This window comes from Sceloporus undulatus, chromosome 6 (genome assembly GCF_019175285.1).
Source record: "Sceloporus undulatus isolate JIND9_A2432 ecotype Alabama chromosome 6, SceUnd_v1.1, whole genome shotgun sequence".
Lineage (NCBI taxonomy): Eukaryota > Metazoa > Chordata > Lepidosauria > Squamata > Phrynosomatidae > Sceloporus > Sceloporus undulatus.
The window spans coordinates 44,530,871-44,557,934 of record NC_056527.1 but is presented as its reverse complement, the minus strand read 5'-3'; the positions used below and the strand labels follow the sequence as shown (position 1 = coordinate 44,557,934).

Here is a 27,064-nt window from a genome sequence, read left to right as displayed (position 1 = left end):
CGCCTCAGCGCATAGAGAGAGAAAAAAGGGGCGGGACCGGGTTACATTAACAGGCACTCACGTTGCCGTAGTAGTGAAAAGGGAATGAAGAAAGAGATCGAGAGGGAGAGCGCATGCGCGCAGCGGAGGAAGGCATGGGGTACGTCGGCGAGCGTGCCGGAGGGTGGGTGGGGCAAAGAGGCAATTCCTGCGTGTGATTGGTGGAAGCGAGATGAGGGAGGGAAGCGCCCTCCTCGCGCCGCTGCTGGTGGGCGTGGCGGTGGGCGTGGCTGCTGAGGCCCAGGCGGAGGGGGCGGGGCTGCCGAGGAAGGAAGGGAGTCGTTGGCGGCTAAGAGCAGAGCGAGAGGCGGCGACGGAGGCGGCCTCGCCATGGTTTTCCTCAAGCTGCGCGAGCAGGTGGGTTCCAGCGAGGCTCCGCCGCCGCCGCCGCCGCCGCCGCCGCCGCCTCCTCCTGAGGCTCCGGGCGCTGAGGGAGACTAGCGTCGTGGCGGTGGTGGCCGTGAGGGGGGAAAGTGCCGCCACTATGGCGGCACTGGGGACGGGGGCGGGGTCCTGGTCGTCGTCGTCTGGGGGCTTCTGGAGGCCTTTGAGGGGCCTCTCTCTCTAGTCCCAGAAAACGGAGGGCTTGGCTGCCCTGTTCCCACCCCTTCCTCCCTCCCCCCGCTTCCTCCAGGCTCCTCCTCGTCGCTTTCCCCAGGTTACTCTATGGCCAGGGCCTAACAGGTGGCAGCAGCAGCAGCAGCAGCTTCTCCTCGCTTCCCTCTTCCCCCCTCAGTGCCCTACACACTTCTCTGCAGGTGCGGGGGGGGGGGGTTGTGCGTGGCCACGCGTCCTCCTTTTCCAGGACCTACGCTTCAAGCCTTCGTTTCTTTGAGCATTTGATGAGATGCATGGCCTCCCATGACTACGCACCCTCCTCTTCCAGGATCTGGCCTCCCTTTCGCTCTTCTGTCCAGGAGGGATTCCGAAGTGTCCTCCATTTTGAGCATGGCATGGGTTTCAGAGTCCTCCTTTTCCAGGACCGATATTTCAAGCCTTCTGTCCAGGAGGCGTTTCAGAATGTCCTCCATTTTGAGCATGACTAAGGAGCATGGGTTTCGAGAGCCCTCTCTGAAGAGGCTGACCAGGCGTCCTCCTTTTCCAGGATTTGCCCTCCCTTTCAGCCTTCTGTCCAGCAGGGATTCCAGAATGTCCTCCATTTTGAGCAGGACTAAGGAGCATGGGTTTCAGAAACCCCCTTCCCAAACAGGATGATCAGGTGTCCTCTTTTTCCAGGACCTCCCTTCCATTTCAACCTTCTGCCCTGGTGCCGTTTCAGAATCTCCATTTTGAGCATGACTGAGCAGGATAGGTTTATCTTTATACCAGAGCCCTGCATTTTGAGGAGCCTTGGCCTCCTCCTCCTTGGTCACTCTGTCTGAAGACCATGGTTCCAATCCTGACCCGGACCTGGAAGCCCCTCTCTCAGCCTCAGGGGAAGGCAAGGGCAAACCGCCTCTGAACAAATCTGTCCAAGAAAGCCCCACATCACCTTAGGGCCACCATAAGCCTTCAAGACATTTGGCTTGAAGGCACACAACAACAACAACAAAAGACTGTGGTGTAGCAGTCTGAGCGTTGGACTCTGGAAACCAGGGCTTGAATCCAGGAGACTCTCTAGGTGACCTGGGTCAAATCACACTATCTCTGCTTCAGAGGATGGCAATGGCAAATCCTCTCTGAGCAAACCTTGCCAAGAAAAACCCATAATAGGTTCACCATAAGTAGAAAATGACTTGAAGGCGCACAACAACAAGAGATTGTGGTGTAGTGAATTTGAGGGCTGGACTAGGACTCTGGAGGTCAAGGCTTGAATCCTGGCTCTGACATGTAAATCCACTGGGCGACCTTGGGCAAATGGCACTATCTCAGCTTCAGAGGGTGGCCATGGCAAGCCCCCTCTGAAGAAACGTGCCAAGAAAATCCCAGTTTGCCTTAGGATTGTTTCAAGTTAGAAACGATGTGAAGGTGCACAATAACAAAACAGATATGCTGTGTTCTTTGCTTGCATCTCTGCTTAAAAGGTGTGCAGAAAACTGGGCCCCTTTTGGTCCCACATGTCAGTGGCCAAAGTGGGTGTTTGTACCATCCAGAAAACCCTGGTAGGGTCCAACTAGACTAATCCAACTCCCTGCTTTCCTTCAGGCCAAATCTGAGAATTTTAGCAGTAGAGACCTGCTGCAAAAATACCTTGGGTTTGCTGTGTGTGTGTGTGTATAAAATCATGTACATCCTACCTATGAGAGCTCTTTTGTATGCACCACTTGGCTTAATGTAGCCTGCCTCCTACCCTACAGTGCTGCACATGTATCTAAAGAGTTCAAATTACACACTGGCATCCATCTGCCTTTCAGCTTGATATATTAAAAATAAATCTTATCGTCCTCTCTGACGCTTGTGCCTCGAATGCTTTCATATCCTTGTCCGTTTTAATGTGGCAGTGCTGTGGAGAACTGACATCAGCTTTTCTTAAATCAGGGATATGTCCTGCTCCTGAATGATTTCAGGTTGTAAATGCCTGTGTCATTTGGAGAACTGACATTTTCTGTTGAAAAACCTGTGTCATTTTATCTTCATCATGACCTAAGACAGAAATCGTGCTGAAATTTAGCTGCTTAGACTTACATTTAGCTACTTAGAGTGAGTCTCATGGATAGGCAGGTATTTCAGCCTTACCACCACTGGTCCTAAAACCTACACTTCTACGTTAATATAGAATACAGAATCGTATGTATCTTATCTCTTTCTTTTCTCTCAAGACTGGGAGTCAAGACAGCTCACAACATGATTAAAAACAGATACAGGTTAAAAACAGGTTAAAATTGCTGTTATTGGTTTTATTATTTTATATTTTATCATGCGAATGGCCTTTGGCTTATGCATTAATAAAGATTGATTGATTGACTAGCTATTTGTGTTCTTATACCATTATCCATATCAGCTTCTATAGCTTCCATTTGCAGAACAATGCTATTTTCCTTGGCTGATATACAAAGGGCAGAAAGGAGAAGATCCAATTTGTTTACAGTATTTTGCCTGTCTCTTACCCTTCCCAATAAATTATTCATACAGCTTTTGCAAAACAAAAAACCCATCCATGCCATCTTCACAAATGGAAAATACTCACTAGCTTTTCTTCCTGTCAATATAAGCATTCAGAATCTTTATCTAGATTAATTTACTATATATCAGTGATCTTTAGTTTTCTACAAGCTTACATTTACTGCATGTCTCATCATCTCCTTTTTCTGGCCTTGACATGTTTAATGTTGCCTTACTTATTCCAAGTTGTTACAGTTTTTTAGTTTCACTGATGCATTGCCTTCTCCTTTATACCAATGTGCCAGGTAGCAGGGCCTTTTCTATTACTGTTTTGCTCGTTTATGATTACAGTACTTAATACTTTTCTTCCCCATAACAGGGTTTTTTTTACTTGCTCTTAGCAAAGTTTTCCCATCGCTGTACTGTCCTTACTCAGAGACATCAGAAGTGCTTCAAAGATGGAAAAAGCTCCATTTAACACTATTTATATCTTTCCATTCTTGCATTCTGCTTCTGTTACTTAATCAGATGTTTTATATTCTTTCATTAATTCAAAATATTTTTTCATGTTGTGGAGATATGGTGCTAAATTTTAGATTTTACTTTAAGGGCAAGAATAGGTCACATTTCATACAAAACTGAGGGCCCAAACATGCCAAAATAAAGCTGCTTTGGGTCACTTTGGAGATATTCTGTTTAAATGATGCATGTGTCCTAAGAGGCCGGAAGTTGTGCCAGAGCCACGCTCCAGTCTTAAGAACTGGAGCTCAGCTTTGGTGCAGCTTCTGGACTCTTAAATGGCATTCTAATGGTAGCCGACATGGAAAGAGGCAGTATATGCTTAGTAATAGGAACATGCCACCATAGTTTCACTCCTACCATTTCCAGATAAGTCAGAGCTCTCCAGCTACAAAAACACCAAAGCAGAACAGTGTTGAATACTGTGGCATGCCTAGCAACTGATAAGCTGCAGGGATCCGTGCAGCCAGTAGTCCAGAATTGCTTGTGTTACTTGCACTTACAGCTTACGAATAATCACACTTTTAACTGGCTGTTAGACACAGAAAGAAGAATATACTCAGGAGATGGCAACCACAGAGAACACACTGGTGTCGCAGATCAGATAGTGCTGGGGCAAAAATTCTTGTTTGCAGAGAGGGGACATATGGTGCCCTGGAAAGTTTCATGCAAAGCCACAGTGGAATCCAACAGTTACAAACCATGCTAGCTAACTGGAGTAATGCATGGTTGTGAGAAACTGGCCATGTGGGAGTCCTGCTAGACTAGAGAATTACCTGGAGTTGAACAACCTTATTTGGCTAGCAGTGTTCTATGTTGGAGGAAAAAGAGTGATAGCAATTGCAGGGGATCTGGAAGTTGTATTAGCATTGTATAGCAGAAACAAGTGGACCCCCATAAGGGGCCCTGCTTCTGAGATATAGCAGAGGTTTTTCATATAGGATATCCCATGTTGGAAACCTAGATATCTCCCTCCCACACAAACACATACACAAAAGTTGAAAGGAATCCACCACAAGCATGCTTCAAAGGGAGAGGTAGCAAAGCTTATTGGAGAGAGTGTTACATAGGCCAGTATTTCCACTGAGCCAATTCCCTGTTACCTTCTGATATATGATGTCACATATACAGCTACATCTTTCCTACCCGTCATTTGCATGGTTACCTGAGTTTCCTTTGGTGCATGTTTCAGAAAATGCCATCCATGTCCTACATGCTTTATATATGCTGCGTACTTTATACCTCATAAGTATCTTTGGGGCAGTCAAATCCTGCTGCCTTTGATAGAGAGAAATAATGCTGATACCTAACATTGGTAGAGTGTGACACTGGAGAAGCTATGTGGTCTCTGAATGTAGTAGCAAGTGATGGAAGGGAAAAGAAGAATCCTGGTTTGCTCTGTCCTACTATCATAGTGAGAGCTTTTATTGAACAGCGTCAGTGATTGAAAGAAAAACATAAGTAAGGTTGCTAGTCTTTTTTCCCCAGCTGAGTTCCTTTGACATTGGAAGCTGTTTGATAATAGTGGAGAAAAATGAGATTTTCTCTATGCTGGGTTGTCTTTCTCCAGCTTGCATGGTTGGTGTGTGTGTGTATGCATGTTTGGGTTTGTGCCTTCAAGTCATTTGTTGACTTAGGATGACCCCATGAGTTTAATAGGGTGGGTTTTTGTTTTTGTTTTTTGGCAAGGAATGCTCAGGTGGTTTTGTGAATTCCTTCCTCTGAAGTATACCTTACAGCACCTGTTTTTCTTGGCAGACTCTCATTCAAGCACTTACCAGAGCTGACCCAACTTAGCTTCCAAGATCAGACAGGATCTGGTGACCACTAGATAGTAAAAACAAGTGTGTGGGAACTCTATAAAGGAATGGCTGGATGGATAATGCCCATTACTGTTGCTGTTAGTCATAAAGCCTTGAAACATGGAGAAGGAGGACATGTTGGAGAATTATTTGGAAAGAGTTTAAATAAATGCAGAGGCAGTAGTGAATACTGTTTAACAACTGCATCACCCAGTGCCTCTGGGTGGGTGCGTAGTAGGTGGTAATGTACAAGTACAACTGATTGAGAGAAAGTGGTGTTATCTTAGTTCCCATGCTTCACATCTTCCCATATTATACACCCTTCCTCATTGGTGACATTTTTGCTGTCCATATTAGAAGATTCACCTGTTGGAAGAAAGATTGTCACTGTTGAGAAAATAATTTCCAATACTATGTGAGGAATTGCCATAGAATTCTGATTGTAGTTTGCTTCATGTGCTTAAGTTATCAGTCTGTAAGATCCCAGAATAACAATATTTGGAATGGGGTGCTAGACATTCACTATGAGAGCTGACCTAAATGTGTTGATTAATAGACTTGAGATCTTCCTCATTTTCTGGACAGTAAGAACAATTTAGAGTAGTGTGTCTGATGGTAAGTGTTCCTGTATTGTCAGAAGACATACTTGTTTTGTGTCTCACATATGGAAGGCACTGTGATTACATGTGGAGTGAAGAAAGATAGGTTAGTGAGCATCTGTTTTCAGTAGGGATTGGGGAGAAGGGAAATGGGCACTTGTAAGTTTCATACTTCAAGGCATGGTACATCATCTTGCTTTTATGCAGAATAACCTGGGACAGTGGCAGACGTTACTGTCTGGTGTTTGCATGAGGAGTCTTGACAATGCTTGCAAAAGTTCTGAGTAGAGAAATACAGGTTGAGTATCCTTTATCCAAAATGCTTGGGACCAGAAGTGTTTTGGATTTTAGAGGATTTTTTAATTTTTGAATAATTGCATATACTTTGGAATTTTTGCATATTCATGTATCCTGGGAACCCATAATCTGCCCGGTTCTGGCTTATGAACAAACAAGTAAGACCGCTGCTGCCACCTCCTGAAAGAAGGAAGCAGGCATCTGGCAGGCTCCTTGGAGGTGGGGGAGTTTGAAGAAATCATGCCTAATGACTGGAGCTTAGTGCCCCCTCTACTGCTGCCATACACCATTTTGTATACAGTCGCCTCTTCCCTTCCGTGGGTGTAACTTCCACAGATTGGAGCATCTGTGGATGGCCACGCTCCATTGTTCAATAGTGGTGCATGCACACAACCATCCCAGTGCAGTTGTGTGCGTGTTATACATCATTGGGAATAATGGGTCTTGAAACACTTGAAACATAATGTCTGTGTGTGTGTGTGGGGGGGGGGGTCCAGAATGGAACCCTCTGTGGATACAGAGAGACAACTGTATAAGGCAGGGGTGGGGAACTTACGGCCCTTAAGGTTCTGATGGACTACCATTCCCATTGTGCCTTGGTACCAGCCAAGGTGAAGGAAGTTTTAGCCAGGCTCATGAGGGCTTTGTTGTAGCTCCTCCCTTTATGGTAATCCACCATATGAGCTCAGATGTGGAATTTTCCACTTGTGGCATCAGGCTGGCACTCAAAAAGTTTCAAATTTTGGATTAGGGATGCTCATGCTGTATTTATAAAATGTTTTCTTATCTACCAGGTCCATGCTGGTTTTGTAAAGTGGCTCTAATAAAAGTGCATTTGTCAAATGCACTTTTATTAATTACCAGAGTTCCTGCTTTAGTATTTTAGGTTGACACAAAATAAGATACAGTCTCAGGCGTTCCTTGTTATGTAACAAGTGGATTCTTTTGACTAGATAACTATTTGGAATCTTGTCCATGGTGGTTGTGTAGGTGGAGTGGTAAGGATTGGACCACAGTAAATTGGGCTCACAGATGGATTGTTTTAGCATATGTATCCTTTTTGCCAGTATACTGGCAATGCTAGGAGGCAGAATTTGAGTTATATTGGAGTTGGATCCTTGTCTTCACCTGATGTCTGTTTGCTGCTTGTTATGACCTTGAATCACTAATGAAGTAACCCTGTGCTAGTGCAACTTTGGCGATATTCTAGTATAGAAGAGTTAAAAGATCTACCACTACCAAGATCTTCTGTCTCTATCTCTTTTTCAGTTGGCATTACTGGACTAATATTATTGTGGAGGTTGAATACGACTGATGGTTTATATAAAAATACACCCATACACTTGCACACAGTTCCCTCCTTTTAGTAAAATGGATGTCCTGTACCACATTTTCAGATCAGTTTTTCTAATTGCTATGTTTTCAGATTAATTTGTTTTTACTATTGTTAATGTAGTATTTTCAGGATTGCATCATCTATTAGGCCTTTCTTGCTCTTAGAGTGTTTCTACATATGATGTGGTGGCTCAGCGGTTAAGATGCTGATTCTGACAATTGCAAGGTCGGCAGTTTGAGGCCCAGGTGCTGTGTGTTGAAGTTAGCTCCTGTCACTAGTCCCAGCTTCTGCCAATCTAGCAGTTCAAAAGCACATAAAAGTGCAAGTAGATAAATAGGTATCACTTCATTGGAAAGATAACAGCTTTCCGTGCAGTCATACTGCCCACATGATCACAAAGTTGTCTTTGACAATGTTGACTCTTTGGCCTAGTAGCGGAGATGAGCACCATCCCCTACAGTTGGTCATGACTAGACAATCTTGTCAAGGAAAACCTTTACCTTTACATATGAAAAAGCATAAATTTTTATGGACAGTATTGTATGCCATTTCATACATATATTTAATTTTTTGCCTTCTACGCAGTACAACTTTTTATATAGCCAAAAGCATATCATGTACATGGCATTGTTGCTGTTTCTCTTAAATAGCAATCTTACATATAACATACTTTTATCTTTCAGAGTAGAGGTATCTCACTTTGATTAGCTGAGAAAAAGATAACTGTGAAATGTACAGTCATCTTAGTAACCATTAGGAAAATGTGAGGATGCTCACTGCAGCCAAGAGACAGATAATCCACTAAGACTGAGCAACCATGCTAGATATTGTGACAGGCTTTTGTGTAGCATATTGGACAAATATAATGAAGCATTTCTGTGTGATCTGTAAATCAAACTCAAGTCTTTGCCTGAAAACGATTATATTATCTAACTGCATCTTGTGATGTGGCAGATACATGATAGTGTTTATGAAGGATACATTGTTCAGTCAGTAATGACTGAAGAAAAGGTGTAGATGATAAGGTGTTGCAAGTGACTGCACAAACCCATTGCATGGGATTTGTTAACCATTATCTGACATAATATAGCCTGGTTCAGATTAATACCCATTCTCTGTTCATATCCAACTCAAAAGTTTGTTGAATCAATTTCCTATGACAACAAGATGGGAAACTTATGATTGAACCACTGCCTTAACTGCCTAGAATTGCAAGCCATGGTTCGAAAACCAGGAAATGTTTAACCAGTTTATTGGTCTAAACATGCTGAAGCAATAATTTTACTACTATCTCTCCTCTCAGTCACATGAAAGGAATAATGGTTGCTGCCCATTTATATGCCAACAGACACATTTTAGAACATGCAATATTACCTCTAATCTGCTTCCTGAAACTTATCTGATAGTGACAAATAACTTCCTATATAGGCTTTATTCTTTCATTTTTTATAGTTGGTTTGCACATTTTTATTTGCTCTACATACAGTACTTAGACTTGGGTGTTCTTTTGTTTTGTTCTGTTTGTTGGTTGGTATTTGTGGAAGCAGTGTCTGCAGAAAGTCTAGAATTCAGGGGGCAGAGAATTACTGTCATGATTGACTTCATTCTATATTGTTATGATTCTTGGTTCTGTTTCCCTTCCTACTTTTGCTGCAGTATGAGTGTCAAATTCAAATGGGTCCCAAGGCTGAGTTCTTTGTTCGACAAAAACTTAGGGGGCACAAATTTGCAGCAGTAATTTAAATTTCATCAGACTCTGGCAGCGCAGCTGTTCTGTGTGTGTGTGTGTGTGTGTGTGTGTGCGCACACACACACACACACATGCGCACATACACATATGTGAATATAACTATAAAGAGTAGGCAGTGTCAGCAGGTCTTTGAGCCAGGTTTCTGCTAAATTTGTGAAAACCTGGAAAACAAAACAGAACTACAGGTGGACAGGGATCAACCTCTGGTTTCAAAAACCTGTTGGAAAGTTCTGCGACCTATTTAAAAGATAAATCATACTTCTTGAAGTCTTCCACAGTCCTCATAGCTCTTCTTTGTGATTTCCTGGAGAGACAATTCACACTTGTTTGGCCAGAAAGGATGGTCATGGGAGCTGCATGAGGTCCTAATGCTACTCTTTGTTCACTCTGGTACATACTTTATTATTATTATTATTATTATTATTATTATTATTATTATATTTCCCTATATCCCACCTTGCTCCCAACTCAAGGCAGCTTGTTCCTTACCAATAGTAAGGAATTGTCACACAAAATACTGTAGCTGTTCTGAAGTGCAAATAATCTCCCCACCCCATAACAAAGTCGGACATTAAACTATGCAATGAGAAAGGAACTTTTATGCATTGCTTATTCCACACATCAAGACTTGGTAGCTGTAGATATGGTATCTACAGCCAAAGAACAGGCTGCTACAAATCTTTATTGAAATTCCATCCAAGATGCCATTCCTTGGTCCTTATTGTTCCTTTAAGTTCTGCAGAGTTTCAGTAATACCGTGACAGAGTTCTCTTTTCAAGATGTAGACAAAGGTGGGAATCATGCAGCAAAGAACTTGTAGGCTGCAACTTCCCTCATTCCTCACTGGTATGCTGTGCTGGGATTCGGAGTCCAAAACCCCTGGAGGGGCTACCTCTAGTGTAAACCCAGAAATAGCTTCCTCTTTTCTTGAGTGTTTGTATCTCATTGCATCACTCTTCTCCCATAGCAGAGTGAATGCTACACTCTCTACTTAGAAATATGTCCAAAAGAGTTCAATGGTTAAAAAACTTCATGCATTGTATCCTTTCTTCCAGTCCCTTGATCATTTTGATTGCTCTGTTCTCCAACCCTTTGAACTCTACAATATTGGTTCTGAAGTGCAGGGGTCAGAATTATGTATAGTGGACCCTTGTTATACGCTGGGGTTTGGTTCCAAGATCCCCCGTGTATAACAAAATCGGTGTATGCTCAAGTCTCATTAAATATAATGACATAGCAAAATGGTGTCCCTTATAAAAAATGGAAAATCAAGGTTTGATATTAGAAATTTTTCTTTCTTTTTTTTTTTTTTTACCATTTTCAAACCGTGGATGCTTGAATCCGTGTATTAAAAAATCCATGTATAAGAAGGGCCGACTGTATGCCACTTCATAAATTTGTATAAACACATTGGCAATTTTATTTTTGTTTCCTTTTCTACAGATTCCTGACATAGAATTCTCTTCTTTTTACAGTACCTACAAAATAGTTCAGTATTTTCATATACAGTATAACATAACATGAATACCCCTTGCATAGTGTGGCCAACTTAGATCTTATTATCATGTGGATATTTTGGTAGGATTTTTTTTGGTGCATTTTTCCAGTTCAATCTCATTTTTTAGTTTGGAGGCATCCTTTTGGGACTTTTCACTCCTCTTGTTTTTAACCATGTCTTCCTTAAATTTGCTGCCTTTCTCCAGTTCAGCCAAGTTTATTGCTCACCCTGAACTCCAGGTCATTTATGAATAGATTAAGACATGCTGGTACTATTGTAGATCCTGGGGATGCAACTGTCATCATCCCTTCCTTTGCAAGAACTCTGTTTCTCTTTTCTTCCTATTCTTTAACTAGTTACCAATCCACAAGAGACTCTCCTTTTTTACCCAATGACTGCTACTTTTGCATTAAGGTTTTGGTGAGTGTGTCAAAAGCCTTTTGGATGTCCAAGAAAACAGTGCCTATTAGATCAGCACCACCTGTGACTTAAAGGAACTCTTAAAATGTTACTGAGGCCTGTTACAGACTGCCAAAATAAAGCTGCTTCGAGTCTCTTTGGAGGTATGCTATTTAAATGATGCATGGGTCCTAGGAGTCCGGAGGTCGCACCAAAGCCACAGTCCATTTCTAAGCACTGGAGTGCAGCTTTGGTGCAGCTTCCGGATTCTTAGGATGCATGCATCATTTAAAAAGCATACCTCCAAAGAGACCCGAAGCAGCTTTATTTTGGCAGTCTGTAACAGGCCTGAGTTAGAACTTTGCAGAATCGATTTTCATTCTTCTCCAGCAATACAGTGGTACCCCGGGTTACAAATTTAATTCGTTCCGCCGCCGCGTTCGTAACCCGAAAATCTTCGTAAGCCGAAAAAGCCATAGGCGCTAATAGCGAAAGCCGCGATTTCGTGCGAAAAAGCGCCGAAAAGCACCAAAAATTTTTTCGTGACCCGAAATAACCTTCGTAACCCGGAACAGGTTTTTTCAATGGATTTTTTTCGTAACCCGGAAATTTCGTAAGACGGCGCATTCGTATCCCGGGGTACCACTGTATGTCCTTTATATGCTTGCTAATTTCCACCCATTTAGCCATAATCGGCCATACTGGCCTGTAACTGTTAAAATCAAAAGTGACTGTTTCTCTTTGGATTCCTTTGGCTTTTCCTTCTTACACATAAATTAAATTTGATAGCACTGTATCTCTGTTTGCAGTGGGATCAACATATCCCAGGCTCCCTCCCCTCTGCTTGGCTTCAGCCATTCTTGGACATAGTAGTTGTTCAGCATATCGAGATATTTCATTTCTCTTGCACATTTTCAGGACATACCTTTGTCTGGAGTTAAATGGCATTAATTGAAACCATTATTTATTAAATTAACTCTATTAGTGAGTTTCCTCTGCAGATACCAAAGAACATGAAACCTCAAGTCCCATTAGCATCAGTGGACGTCAAAGTGCATGTGACTGCGTCAGCGCAGCTGCATGCATGCACCACCATTGCTGATAATGGGGCAGTCCATCCACGGTGTTGCAATCCACAGACAATGTGCTAAGTTGTATATCCTTGCATTTTAGGATCTTCTCTAGTTCTTTCATAGCTGCCCTCTCCATTCTTAATCTTCTTCTGATTTCCTGGCTGCAGGCTCCATTTCTATCAATGTTTGATCCCAGGTATGAGAATTCTCTTACTGATTCTATTTCTTCATTGTCCAGTTCATATTTGTGTGTGTCAACAACAAGCCTGCATTTGCACTTTCTTCCCTGCTTTTTCTTAGTAGTTGTTTCAGGTTTTTGAGGTTTTCTGCTAGTATTATGGTGTCATCTGCATATCAGATTGTTGATATTCCTTCCTCCTATTTTCACTCCTTCTCCTTCTGTATCCAAGCTTGCTTTTCTTACAATATGTTCTGCATATAAGTTGAACAATTAGGGTGATAAGATCCAGTCTAATCTGATGCCTTTTCCAATTGAGAACCATTCTGTTTCTTCTTGTTCTGTTCTGATAGTAGCCTCTTGTCCTGAATTCAGATTCCTCATCAAGACTATTAGATGTGTTGGCACTCCCATGTCTTTAAGGGTATTCCATAGCCTTTCATGATCTATACAGTCAAAGGTTTTGCTGTAGTCTATAAAGCATATGCTGATTTTGTGAAGTCGAAGGCTTTCATGGCTGGCATCCATAGTTTTTTGTGGTTTTTTTCGGTCTATGTGGCTATGTTCTAGAAGAGTTTCTTCCTGACATTTCGCCAGCATCTGTGGGTGGCATCTTCAGAGAATATGCTGATTTTCTTTTGAAAGTCCCTGGTGTGCTCCATTAGCCATTGTATATTTGCCGTATGGTCCCTCATACCTCTTCTCTCTCCATGTATGGTTGGAGTCTGTGTTGTAGAATTTTGAGGATAATTTTGCTTCCGTGAGATATTAGTACTATGGTCCTATAGTTGCTACAGTCTTTTGTGTCTCGTTTTTTGTGGATGGGGATGTACAGTGATTGTTTCCAGTCTGTTGGCCATCGTTTCATTTTCCATATCTGTTTACATATGTTAGTTAGCACTGTAGTTGACTCTGTCAATGTGGATTGCAGCAGCTCAGTTGGAGTATTTTCTGTTCCTGGTGACTTGTTTTTTGCCATTTCGCTTATTGCAGTTGCCACCTCGTTTTTTTAATAATATGGGGCTCATATTCATATGGCTCTACGGTTCATATGTCCTTAATTTTGTCATTACTTTTATATAGCTCTTCTGTGTATTACATCCAACATCTTTTTATTCCTTCCTGGTCTTGAATAGTGTTTTTATCGGTGTAGTGCATCCCAGTACTTGGTTTGAAGTTTCCTTTGATTTCCCTAATCTTGTGTCTCTCATTCTTTCCTTTTTGTTGTTGTTTTCTGTTTCTTTGCACTTGTCCTTGTAGTAGTTCTCTTTATCTTTATGCACTAGCTATTGTACTGTTGTGTTCATGGTTCTTTGCTTATTCCTAAACCTAGCTGCAAAAGCTACACCATTTTATTTTATAAAAGGGACCTGATTACTGTATTGAGGAGCCCTTTAGCTACCTGCTTCTGCCTTTGAGGTAGTGGCAGCCTCGGTGCTCTAGGTCCTTTGTTCATGTCTATCTCCAGGCTCACAAATGTGCCTGTTTCCCTACTTATGTTGTAGCTTCAAAAGTTTAGAATTTTGGAGCATTTTGCAATGTCTGATACAGGAGACTCAACCTGTAATCAGAAACTGTGATTCTCCACTATGTTCTGAATTTAGTGAGGTGTCTCAATATAACTGGAGAGTTCAAAATAATAGTAAATAGGATTTGTCGTTATTGGTAAACTGCCCTTGAATTGACCTTGTCTCATGGCAGCCTTGTGGATGAGATCTCCAAGACCCCCTTTCTTCCGCTGTTCTGCTCAAGTCTTATAGATTCGTGCCCATGACTTTCCTGATTGATTCTAGCCATCTGGTGTTTGGTCTTCCACATTTTCCGGTACACTCACTCTTTCTCAGCATTATTGTTTCTTCTAACGAGTTATGCCTTCTCATGTTGTGGCCAAAGTATGACAGCCTTAATTTGACCCTCTAGGCTTCTAGGGATATTTCAGGCTTGATTTGTTCAAGGGTCCATTTGTTTGTCTTTTTGGTTGTCCATCCTCAGCACTCTTCTCCAGCACTGCATCTGAAATGAATTTATTTTCTTTTTATCCGCTTTCTTCACTGTTCACATCCATACATAGTGATGGAAAATATCATGGATTAAATTATTCTAACTTTAGTGCTGAATTGTATATCTTTAATGTCTTGTTTAGTTCTTTTGTGGCTGCCCTTCCCATTCCTTGTCTTTTTCTTGATTGCAGTCAGTGTTCTGATCAATGTTTGTCAGAAAGTATGAAAAATCTTTTAAAACTATTTCACTTTCCTCGTTGTCTAGGGTGAATTTATGTAGGGCCTCTGTGGTCATTATTTTTGTTTTCTTTATGTTCAGCAGCAAGCCTGCTTTTGCATTTTCTTCTTTGACTTTCCTCAATAATTGTTCCAAATCTGTGATGTTTTTTGCTAGTAATATGGTGTTATCCGCATATCTTAGAATGTTGATGTTCCTTTCTCTTATCTTCACTCCTCCTCCTCTTAAGTGTAAGTTTGCTCTTTGTATGATATTTTCTGTGTACAAGTTGAACAAGTAAGGTGATAAAATGAAGCCTTGCCTTGGCCCCCTTGCCACTTGGGAACCATTCTGTTTCTTCGTATTCTGTTCTGTTGGTAGCCTCTTGTCTTGAGTACAAATTTCTCATCAGAACTATCAAATGTAGTGGGATTTTAGCATCTATTAATGTCCTTATTATGTGTGGTTAATTTTCATATCTCATTCATAAGTATATCTTAGTCATCATTAAGACTTACGGGGCAAAACAGATGGTCATAAAGGGGCAGCTTGAAGCTGCTCCCATCTAGAGATGTGAAGGCCTGCATGTCCATGTTTTTCCTGAATCATACTAAAATAAAATATTCCATAATTTATTTTCTTCCTTTTTTCATTTTTTGTTGGTTTCCCCCCTATTTCCCCCCTCATTTCCCTGTTTATTTCTGGGGGGAAATAGAAAATAAACAAACAAAACAAAAAAATTGAAAAAAGGAAGAAAAGCAGTTATGGAATATTTTATTTTAGCATGATTCAGGAAAAGCACTGACAAAAATGTCTCCCCCCCCCTCCAGTTCTTCCTCCGGCCTTCACATCTGTATTTCTGCCCAACATATCTTAGGATGACAACCACATACCACAGTCCTGAGGGTGCCCTACATCGCAATCCTAAATTAGAATGGAAAAAATCAGCTCTCTTTTTGGGCCAGGTTTGAGCAGCCTGGGCACAGCTTTTGGATGCAGATTCCACACATCTTTGGGACATGCATCATCTAATTGCAGTGCCCCTAAGCTGTACAGAAGCTGGCTTTTCCTGCCCGTCTCTTTGGCCCAATGAGAATATCCTTTGGCAAGTGAAGGAAAACAAGTGGGAAATTGCATCTCTTGTTTAAGCAACTAGGAAAGTTAGGGAATATTTGAGATGGCAAACACTGCTGTAAATGTAGTTAGGTGTGGTTTGATGATGTTACAAATTATCACTTTCAGGCTGATGAATAGTTTTGATTTTTTAAAAAAACTTTATTATTAGCCTATAATACATGTAAATTATGTCTATGTTAGCTTATATTATCTCGGTAGTTTTGAATCAACATATATTTGCATTTCTTGTATTATTTATATGTTTGGCAGCAATATGACTGACTCAGGCGGGTTACAGACCGCCAAAAAATACGTATAGAATACGTATTAGGGTTAGGAAGGGACGGTGCTTCCGCACCCCCCTAACCCTAGTACGTATTCCATATGTACAACATGGCGGCACCCCTTCCACATGGGGGCCGCCATGTTTATGTATCGGACGCATAGCGTCCAGACGTGTCGCGGCGCCTATGACATCGCAAATGCGCCAGCGGCGCCTCGCGACATCATAGAGGCGCCGCAAGAAGGAGCTCCATTTTGGAGCTCCTTTTTTGCTCCGCGCGGGAGCTGTGCGGTGTGGCTGCTACGGCTCCCTCACGGAGCAGGCGGCGGCAGCTGACCGCCGCAAAGCGGCAGTCTGTAACCTGCCTCAGTCTTTACTCTTAAAACTACAAAGTTTCAATCAGAGAATTGATTCTTTTATTTGGTAGCTGTTTGGTCTGTTTGTGGTTAAAGTAAAGATTTCAGTAATTCAGAACATATCTGGAATGGTGGACCTATTGAATATTCAGTATGATTTGCATTACAGTACTATTAATATGTTAATGAATATAACTTGATGCATATGATTGGTAAACTATAGAGATAAAAACTTTGAAGCATGCTTGGTGGTAAACATAAGAATACTTGGTATTCACTTTGACATGTTCATATTTTGTGCTTTTTTAGTTACAATAAATTTATCTTTAACCACTGAAGGACTAAATTTTTGTTTTAGTTCCTACTTTTCAGGTTTTTGATAGGACAGTATCCATAAGGACTGTATTACTATTAGTATGAACTCTTATTTTGGCAGAAAACTGAATTTTCCCCATTTGTCCCTAGTTCCATTCATGGTAATTTATTATGCTGTAGTAAAACAGCCTTGCATGGGCAATATTATTGTGTATTTGCCATGTAATCTGGGAAACTCATGTGCAAAGTTGATTCATATGCTCCAGCAGCCACCTGGCGTGTTGGTTCATGTAAAAGTAATTTTCAGTGACATTCATATCGCTGCAGATATGTGCATGTTGACTTTCAGTGAAAACTGTAACAGGGATGCATTACTTTTTGGTCCACAGCTATTAATATAATAGATTAACATAATGTATTCATGTGATTGTTGCTGCATAACAGATAAAACATACGTGGAAAACTGTAACTGCTATGTATTTTGGTTAATTCTGATGTATTAATGATAATGTGAAGAAAGTTAATGTTATGTAATAAAAGGGCAAGACTTAAATGTGAATCTAAAATTGTGGCTTCATTGTCAAAAGATTCTTCCTTAAAGGAACCTGTCTTCCTTTATTTTATATACTTTTTCATTGTATTGCTCCCATTTTTTTTAAACAAGTGTTCTGATATATAATGTGTCTCCCTGTTGGTGATATATCAACCTTAGTCTTCATTAGAATTTCCCACTGATTTCTTGGATCTCATGAAAAATGTCTGTTATCCTTCCTTTTTTGTTGCCGTTTTCTATTTTTATGTACAGATTACCAAAATAATTCTCTTTGTCCTTAAGTAAAAGTTGCTGAACACTCAGGTTTGCAATTTTGACCTTGTATTTGTTATCTTTTACTTTAGCTTCTTGCCTGTTCTGAACTGTTTGAAGAGTTTCATCTGTTATCCAATGAGGTTTTTCTTTTCTCTTGAGTATTGATATTTCCTTGCATTCATTCCTGACAATGTGCTTGGCTTCAGTCCAGAATTCTTCTGATTCCATGTGTTAGGCATTATAATGCAAATCTATTTGTTACATACTCCTTAAACAGAACAAGGATGCTCTTTAAATTGTATTGTGGCACGATAAGTGATTAGTGTACTTATTTAACTTTACTCTAGTTTTTGATAATAGCAGCTTATAGTCTGTGCAACAAACCTTCCTGTGCTTTTGCTGAGAGAATGGAGTTTTTCTGGTATATCTCCTCCAGGACATCAGCACAAAATCTTTCAATTTCTTCCACCTCTTCTACCTCAGTAGTTGGAACTTTAACTTGGATTATAATTATACTGGTAGGTTTTCTGTCAAGTCTTACTGATTTTACTTGATCAGTATGCTCTACTGCTCTTGCTGCATCTCACCTCACAATTAGGGACACATTGGGCCCATGCAGACAGGCCAAAATAAAGCTGCTTCAAGTCAGTTTGGAGGTATGCTGTTTAAATGATGCATGCGTCCTAAGAAGCCAGAAGCCACACCAAAGCCACACTCCAGTCCTAAGGACTGGAGTGCAGCCTTGTTGCAGCTTCTGGCTTTATTTTGGCCTGTCTGTCTGTTTCTTCTTAAATTGTCATTTCCAGGTAAAATACTGTAATTATCTGACTGAAAATGTCTCATTCTTGTTCTTTTTCGTTTGCTTCCCCAAGTATTACAACGTTGATATATTGTATTTTCCTTTACAATATCTAGCTTCCCCTGCATCATACTTCCCATGTTCCATCGTCCTGTTTTACACATTATGGAGGTTCAGAAATTCCTTTCTCATCTGAACATGTCAACAGTTGAAAGTCCTTTCTACTTGAATCCAGTTGCATCATTACACACAACACTATTTGTATTTGACTTTTGCTCTGTCCATCCCAGTAGCTGTTTTTGACTGTCTTCTGACCTCAGTGTCTCATCTTCTGAAGTATCTCTTGTTTTGTTTGGATTGTGTGTCCCTCTATACCGCCCCACATTTTCCACCATGGTTCAACCTTGGGACAGATTATGGGGCTTCTGTCAACTCCTCTGAGCTCCATATGCCAAGTTGACAATTTCTGGAAGTCCTGGTGTCCACTACAAACTGCACCTGGCAAGCATCACTTCAACAGCTTTGCTGAAGCTGTTCTTTTCAGTCGGCCATTATAACTGGACGTCCCAAAGAAAAAGAGTGCTAGAAGGGCACATTCTGTAATTATGGTAGATAACATGGTTTTCAGTTATATAGAACAACATAGTTTTTTACTCTTACTTACATTGATGGTGTTTGTCTCTTTAATCAAGTTGTATTTAACATCAAACAGCAATTGCTGTGAGTATTTTTATATACCCCAGTTAGCTCTACAGCCTCTCTATTTTCACTGCCTGGTGTGAAATGTTTTTTCATAGGGATCAAAAACCCAGGGTTTTCCCCTCCACCATTGTGAAGTCTTTAAGTAGTACAATACAGTACTTTCACATTTGACCAAACCTCATTTTGAACTATTTATTGGCCACTGCATTCATTGATCACCTTTCCACAAAAATGGCTATTCTCTTTACCAACATCACTGATTGTGGAGCTTTGTGTTTTTTGTTCAGATCATCCTTATTTTGTGTGGCATAACAGTAAGGTGCTCCTCCACACTGACATCACCTATCAAAAGTTGTGTTGGTATTTCACAAGTTGTAAGACATTGTTTTGCCCCTGTTCCTTCCTAAAACATGAGCTTAGCTGAGTTTAGGGATTCTACTTCACCATGCTGCCGCCTTTGATTATATTCCATGTTGTGCACTGACATGTTTTACACACAATATTTTTAATCATTTTGTGCATGAAACATTGAACCATCAGAAAGCAACTATGTCACTCTCTCAGCCACCCATATGGGCAGTTTTGGATTTTGGAGTATTTTGGATATTGGTATTTTAGATCAAAAATACTCAAACTGTACTCACTGTTTGTAACTTTGACCCTCAAAAGCACCAGCAGTTGTTTTCTTGGACAGTGGTAAACTTGCTGTGATGGTTTCCTACCATTTGTTGAAGAAATTTGGATTGTCTTGTTTTGTTACAAGGGCTATGGTTACACCTTCCTCATTCATGAAAGGAACACCTTCTGTAGAGTGGCTACCTAGTCTCAATCCACCTATAGTCATCAGACATTATCACTTAGGTACAAGACCCAGAGCTGACATTTCATTTGCTGTAGTGGTGTTGGCTTCCACCTCTTCTAAAAGAGTAAGCCATGACCCAGATGTATGCTGCACAGAGAGCACAATCAAAAAAGGGAGCTTAACTTGTAACCATTGCCTTTTGAGCATATGTGTATTCGTAGTCCACCTTTCCTTTTGGTGGTACATGGAGTTGAATTTTATATTGTACTGCTGTTCCATCTGCTGTAGAACTGAAGAGATGGTGCATGAAACATGTGCATATGAGGGGACAGGCCTACCACCAAAATCTTAACTATCTTGAGGGTTACTTTGCATAGACACAGGCCCAAATGTTGAATGCATAATTGACTACATGGAGGACATTAGTTTTGGTAAGCAACCTATTTTGTTTTGCTATAAAGTTTCAACTTTTCTAATATTGCAATAATTCTGTTTTACTCTCTTGATGGTATTCAGTGTGCTGTACTATTTTATTCTTAGTTGCTCTGTTTTTGCAGCTTCTCTGTCATAGAGAACCTTGATCCACACATCTTCCTGTTTTGAGACAATGAGATAATCATTTAATTCCGTGGACAATGATTTCTGGATAAAGCTTTGTGATTTATGTGAAGGGCTTTCTAATAACACCTTGTTCATAGAGAACAGTGGAGTGGGCCTAGGGCCTGTTAAGGAAAAGGTTTTTCCTAAATGTGTCTTGATGTAAAGATACAGCAGGCAGTCTGTCTGCTGTATCTTTGTTTGCTGCTTTGTTTTTCAAAAGCCTAGTGAAATCTGTTAGCTCCTGAAAGGACTGTTTCATGTCACATTTTGCATTATTGGGTAGGTTATTTGTTTGTTACTTTATACTGTTTAAAATGTTATGCTTTTTATTCCAGTTCTAACCTGTCTCCGGGTTGTCAGTTCCCATTGGTTCACTAGGAAAAGCATTTGGCAGAAGGAAAACTTGTAATACTCTTAAAAAAAATGTGTGGGCTTTCTTTTACGACTCTGCAAGATGATTTATTTTTAATTAAATTACTTATATTTTTGGCTTGGAGATCTCATTGATAACACAATCTGTTGTGGTTGTTTCTCTGATTCCCTTTTATCTTTTACATTCAGATGTGCAAACTGAAGATGTGGACAATTGTCTAAGAATGAGACAGTACTGTGTGTCCTCTAGATACTTGCCCACCCTGTTTAATTAGAATGCCTTTTGACTGGGTGGAAGAATTGGTAAATATTTCCTTATTAGAAAGAGTTCCTTTTTTCCTTTACAAAACTATGAGATTGATGCTAAAGAAACTGTTTGCAGTCCCAGCAGATTTTCACAACTGTTGCCCGTTTTCATACTTACTGGACTTGGCAGGATGATTGAGAGCATTGTTTGGCCACCTCTAGTAATTCATGGCTGAATCTGATTTTTTTTTGGGGGGGGGGAGATGTTCTCATCTGGACTGCAGCCTTCTTTTGAGTCTGAAGTTTCTTTGGTTTGTCTTGGTGAATTACTTTCCCAGAGAAATGGACAAGGAAAGGGCAATTTTTCATTGTCTCCTAGGAATTTAAATAGCCTTTGATGTCATTATTCTTCTGGGTTATCTGTTTTCAGAATGTGAAGCTTGAACACTGCATTTCACCTATGAGGTGCCACACTATGGTTCAAAAGAAACTTCAGAAATAATCCAGTTTGAAATGGCTTTAACTGCCCCAGCTCAGTGCTAGGAAATCCTGGGAATTGTAGTTTATCATGATACCAGAGCTCTCTGACAGAGAAGACTGAATGTTTTTTAAAGTGAAAAAGCTCATTGATGCAATTGTTTGAACATGGCTAATATGAGCTACCTTAGAACATGTTTCATATTCATTATTAGCTGCATATCTTGGCTTAACATTACTAACCTTTTCTGTAGACTGAGATTACATAATTGAAAGGCCAGTCAGATCTGTCTCAATTTTCATAAAGGTCAAGTCGTATAAAATTTTGTGTGCATAATGATGTGATTGTGGGCCAAACTTGAAGTATTTATGGATACTCAAAATTATGAGTGTGTTTCCTGAAAAATCAAAACTTAGCAAAAAATCTGCATGGTTTTTAATCAGTAGCTGCAGTTGTGGAATTCCTGACTCAGGAATCTGACTAGAAAAGAATGTATCTTCTCTGGGAGAAGTCAGCTCTTTATATAGTGCTTCATAGGTCAGATGTCCTCAGAACTATTATTTCTAAATTATACCTGTCAGATTACTTGTTCATTTTAAGAAATATATATGGCTTTTCAAAAGTATCATTGGCCCTGGACAAACGGGCCCTGTAGCAAATCGTGGCGACGTGCTAGGCCTCAGGGCACCATTTCTGGACACCCCACAACCCTAGGACGCCACCAGGACGTCACAGCTGTGCGGCACCGTATACATGGCGTGCACAGCTGTGACATCACTGCTGCGCACCTTCCAGATGGGCGCACACAGTGGCGATGTCTTCGCACCGCCGCAGGCAGTTTGCAGCGGCGCAAAAAGGAGCTGCTTTTTAGCGGTCCTTTTGCTTCCGTGTAGCCGTGCCGCATAATTTGGATGCTGCAGAGCGGTTATGCGGAAAAGAGAGGCGGCCACTGGCTGCCTCTTTCTGGCGGTCTATATCCCACCATTATTGGTGTATGTGTGATTGTGTTTGTGTGTGTGTGAGAGAGAGAGAGAGAGAGAGAGAAGAAGAAGAAGAAGAGAAATTATTAGATAATTCTTAATTTGACACCTTATTCTGTGATGTGCTATGAACATCCATGCCATGAACACCCATGCTAGTATTTCATTATTATTGTTACGCTAAGAAAATCTTGGATTTCTTCTCTCCTCCCCCTTCTAGTATAGTTCATCATGGTTGTCTATGTATTGCATGACAGCAATTTAACTCTTTTAGTCATTTGTGTCATGGTTATTATCGTGATGTCTGAGTTGTCAATCAGTGTAGAGCCTCTGCTCCAGCCAATAGCATTACATGTCTTTGTCCTGTATTATTGCTAGGCCTGTTGGCAAGCCATCAGTGCCTATATTTTATAGTTTATACTTTAAATATTATGCTTTATAAGAATCTTAAATTGTTTCTTGACCCATTTTTTCTTGAAGCTAGTATATTTAAATATATAAACATATATAATTCAATTATATAGGAGTTCTTCAAATCTGCTATCATACAAAAGGGGATGTTTTTGGTCTTTCAAAGGTTTGTATATGTACATAATAGTTCATACCACTTCCTTCATACCTTTCCTTGAATTAGCATTCTTTCCCCCCCCCCCCTTGAAATCTGTTGTGATACCACGTAGCTAGTTGGACTTATTCTTTTGACATTTCATAGATGTGTGTCTCAGTGGACTCTGTTTAGCTTCTGCCAATATTTTTTTAAAAAAATCATTATTCTCTTATTTGTGTCCTAAAAGTGGCTTGTAATATATGTGTGTGTGTGTGTGTGTGTGTCTATCAAATGCACAAATGTGTTTAAAAAGTTTCTGCATATACATTTGCTGTATAGAAGTAATGAAGACTTTCACTGCTCGCTTTTTTCTAGTCACAAAGAATTTGCAGAAAATTTGATTGTTTTTATTTTGAGATTAACCTATGCTCCATTTGGAAGTTAAGCATGCTCTGGGGTTTGCTTTCTCATTGCCTCATTCCTATTTTATCCAGATACTTTCATGAAGTGATCACAACTGAAGCAAGTTTAGCTTTGTTGTATTTGGCACATTCCACAGAGATAGGTTGAGAGAGATCATCTAGAACTTTGGAGTTCAGTATCATCAATAGGGATGTGCTGTCTTAATGGTTAAGATGCCAGTTCTGATGATTGGAAGATCAGAAGGTTAGCAGTTTGAGGCCTGAGTGCTGCATGATGGGGTGAGCTCCCTTCACTAGTCCCAGCTTCTGCCAACCTAGCAGTCTGAAAGCATGTACGTAAATGCAAGTAGATAAATAGGTACCACTTTGGTGGAAAGGTAACAGTGTTCGGTGCAATCATGATCACAAAGTCTTCTTTGACAATGCTGGCTCTGCTTACCTTATCCTTTTAAAATTGTGTTATGTATTTTGACATGTTGTATCCTGCCTTGAGGCTTGAGGAGAGATGGGAAAAAACAGCAACAACAGCAACAACAATATTTACCTTTGGAGATGTCTATGCACAGGCATCTCCCGCTTTGCAACAGTCCACTTTTTCACGACACACTCTTTCAACAACAACCAGAACTACTTCTTTCCTGCACTACATCTATTCCCCCCCCACAAAAAACCCTCACTGAATCAGAAATCTCCTTACAGTAAAGGAGATGAATCTTTGTTGTGCGATTCAGGCAGGTGTACTTCATTTGGAAGCTTTCCTTTCCCCTTATCCTTCCACTGCCCACCTGTCCCTTGCTCCTCCTTTTCTTCCATTTTTGAGATGTTCTGTTCTTTGGAACTTGTACAAATAACATACTTCTTGTTTTTAAATTAAAATACTTAAAAAACCCTTTGTGATTGATCCCCCCATACTTTTATGTAGGGAGAGCTTAATCGAGTCTAGCTGAGGATTTACAAACAAGGAAGAAGATGCACAATCCCTTTCATCTCCTTTTCTATGTGAAATCCTTCCCCTGGTTGTGCATGGTAGTAGGCCTGAGGAGTGGGGAAGAGAGGGGTAAAATTCTTGGGTTCTTGGCCCCTGTGGGCCTGGACCATGAAAGAACAAATAATATATTACAGTAGCTTCTTGCCAGCTTCTTTCTTTCAGTTAGGCTCATAGATGCCACAAGATCCCTTTGCATACCAATATATTACTAAACAAATGTTGATATCTTAGTAGTCTAGATAGTAGCTATAATATCTGTTGTTAAATTTAGGGAGGGAGGCCCAGTTAAGCATCTTGCCCCAGGACTAGTTCCAGCTCTCAGCAGGCTGTGTGGGTTTCTGCCTTCTTGTGTAGCTAAACCCTTAGAATCTCTCTGTCTTTTGTATTTAAACCGTGTGTTTTCCTTTTGTGTTCTGCCACCTTGTGGCTTAACTATATACTGCTATTCTGTAAATTATTCAAAAGTACGTATTACAGAAATTTGCTGCTGCTTACATAGTTGCTTAAAAAGACAAAATAAATGTATGGACCAACTTCCTTAAGCTACTGAAAATGTGGTGATTTGCAAAGAGTGGTCCTTCAGAAATAAAGCATTTTGGGTGGCTGATGAAGAAACCTGATTGAACCTAGTGATAAGTACTATGTTACTGTATTAAAAGTATGGTTGAATAGTTTCCCAAATTACTTGATTTGACATAGTTTTAACAATAACATACTACTTTCATAAAATTCTTAAAATAACTTTTAAGTGGAATTAAATTGTTTGCAAAACTTCTCATCAGTTTAGGAAAATTGAGTGTACATCTTCAAACAGGTTGAAATAATGTTTTGCCATTATGAGAATAACCTACAGCAGCATTGAGCTCGTCTTTCACTGCCACCCTTTTCCTGCTTCACTGTATATTTGAGGAGGAATTTGGAGTCTTCCACTTCAGTTTAGGTTAATAGTACAGTGGTACAGTGGACTCTTCCCATTTGCAGGAGTTCAGTTGCACCCCACTGTAGATGGGAAAAATGCAGAAGGCTGTGCCCCATATTACAGTGGCCCCTTTTTATCCTCTGAGGTTAGGTTTCAGGACTCTGCATGGATGACAAAATCCATGGATGCTCAAGTCCCATTAAATACAATTGTATCGTAAAATGGTGTCCCTTATATAAAATGGCAAAATTAAAGTTTGCTTTTGGAAATTACATATTCTGTTTAATATTTTCAAGCCATGGAAGGTTGAATCCGTGGATAAAGAATCCATGATATGGAAGGCTGACTGCCACCATTGAATAATATGGAATGTGGTGATCCATGGACAATCAAATCCGCAAATTGCTAGCCTGCCGATGCTGTAGGTACATTGTATGACATTTGCACCTTAAACTGTTGTTGATGCTAACAAAGTTTGTTTAAATGAACCAGTTTTGGATACAGAATTTTATTTGTCTCTGACACAACAACGTTCATTGCAAAACATTCTAACAAAACTATGTATCTAGTGATTGTGTTAGAAATGTGTCCCAAGGGCACAGGCTAAAGCATAAAGTAGGACCAAATCCAGAGTACGACAATAACACTCAGAGACAAAATTAGAGAAAATAGCAAAATGTTCCCAGTATTGTTTTGATTGGTGCAGGACCTTCTTTCAGCTCTCTAGCTTCTCTCTCGTACTGTAACCAGTCTCCTGTTCTTCTAATCTTGGTTTGGAGTTAGAAGTGCTTTTAGCTTGACTTTTTACTTTGGGGCTTGGCTGAATGTCAGATAGTCCAAACCATGTGTAGATGAAAGGTCCTCCGATTAGGGGGTGAGTATCATTCCAGAGATCCTCCACATGTTGATTTGGAGCAATAAGGGGAGAAAATAACTTTAAAATTCTTTAAAATGATAAAAAAATAAAAACAGACAACCTTACTCTGCCTACCCTTCATAAAAAAGTATAAAAATGTTCCACCTAAACGCCTTCTAAAATCTAATCACACCTGTGAAATTAAATTCATCCATACATTAATAGCTACATATGAGTTATAGTAGAGGAATATAAGTTTACAAAGGTAAGTTTAAGAGTTAAAAACAATCCTTAAAATATTTGTGTCAGCTGAGAAAGCCTAATTACCACCCAATGAGCAGGCCCCTGTCCAAGCAGAATATATTGTTCAACTACAAAAAACCACTATCCAGGCACCAAACAGGTGATACCCTTTGGCACTGCCTTTCAGCTGCTACCCAAGGCTGCCTTGGGCTTACAGTATTTTTCTAGCCATCTGGCCACACCTCTGTAAGGCAGCTAGTGTTTACTCTGAGTAAGGTGTAATGAACCAGTTTCTTAAACCATCTATCCAGCCATCACTTTACTATATTTATTTCTCCCAGACTGAGAATCAAGGTGGCTTCCAAAAGGCATCAAATTACAATAAAAACATATGTAGTTAAAAATACATAAAAGGTGAGATTTAAACAATATTTAAAAGCATTTAAAATATTACTTTAAAACACAGATTAAAAACTACAGCAT

General features: G+C 40.3%; 1 protein-coding gene across 1 annotated transcript in view; it reads left to right on the top strand.

Moving 5' to 3' along the window:
* Positions 1–283: 283 nt before the first annotated feature.
* The window catches only part of ANKRD28 (ankyrin repeat domain 28), a 104,374-nt gene continuing 77,593 nt past the window's right edge, over positions 284–27,064 (top strand). Inside the window, exon 1 of the mRNA XM_042474108.1 lies at positions 284–396. Coding sequence (XP_042330042.1) covers positions 370–396 — 27 coding nt within the window. The 5' untranslated portion in view covers positions 284–369. The remainder of the gene's footprint in view (positions 397–27,064) is intronic.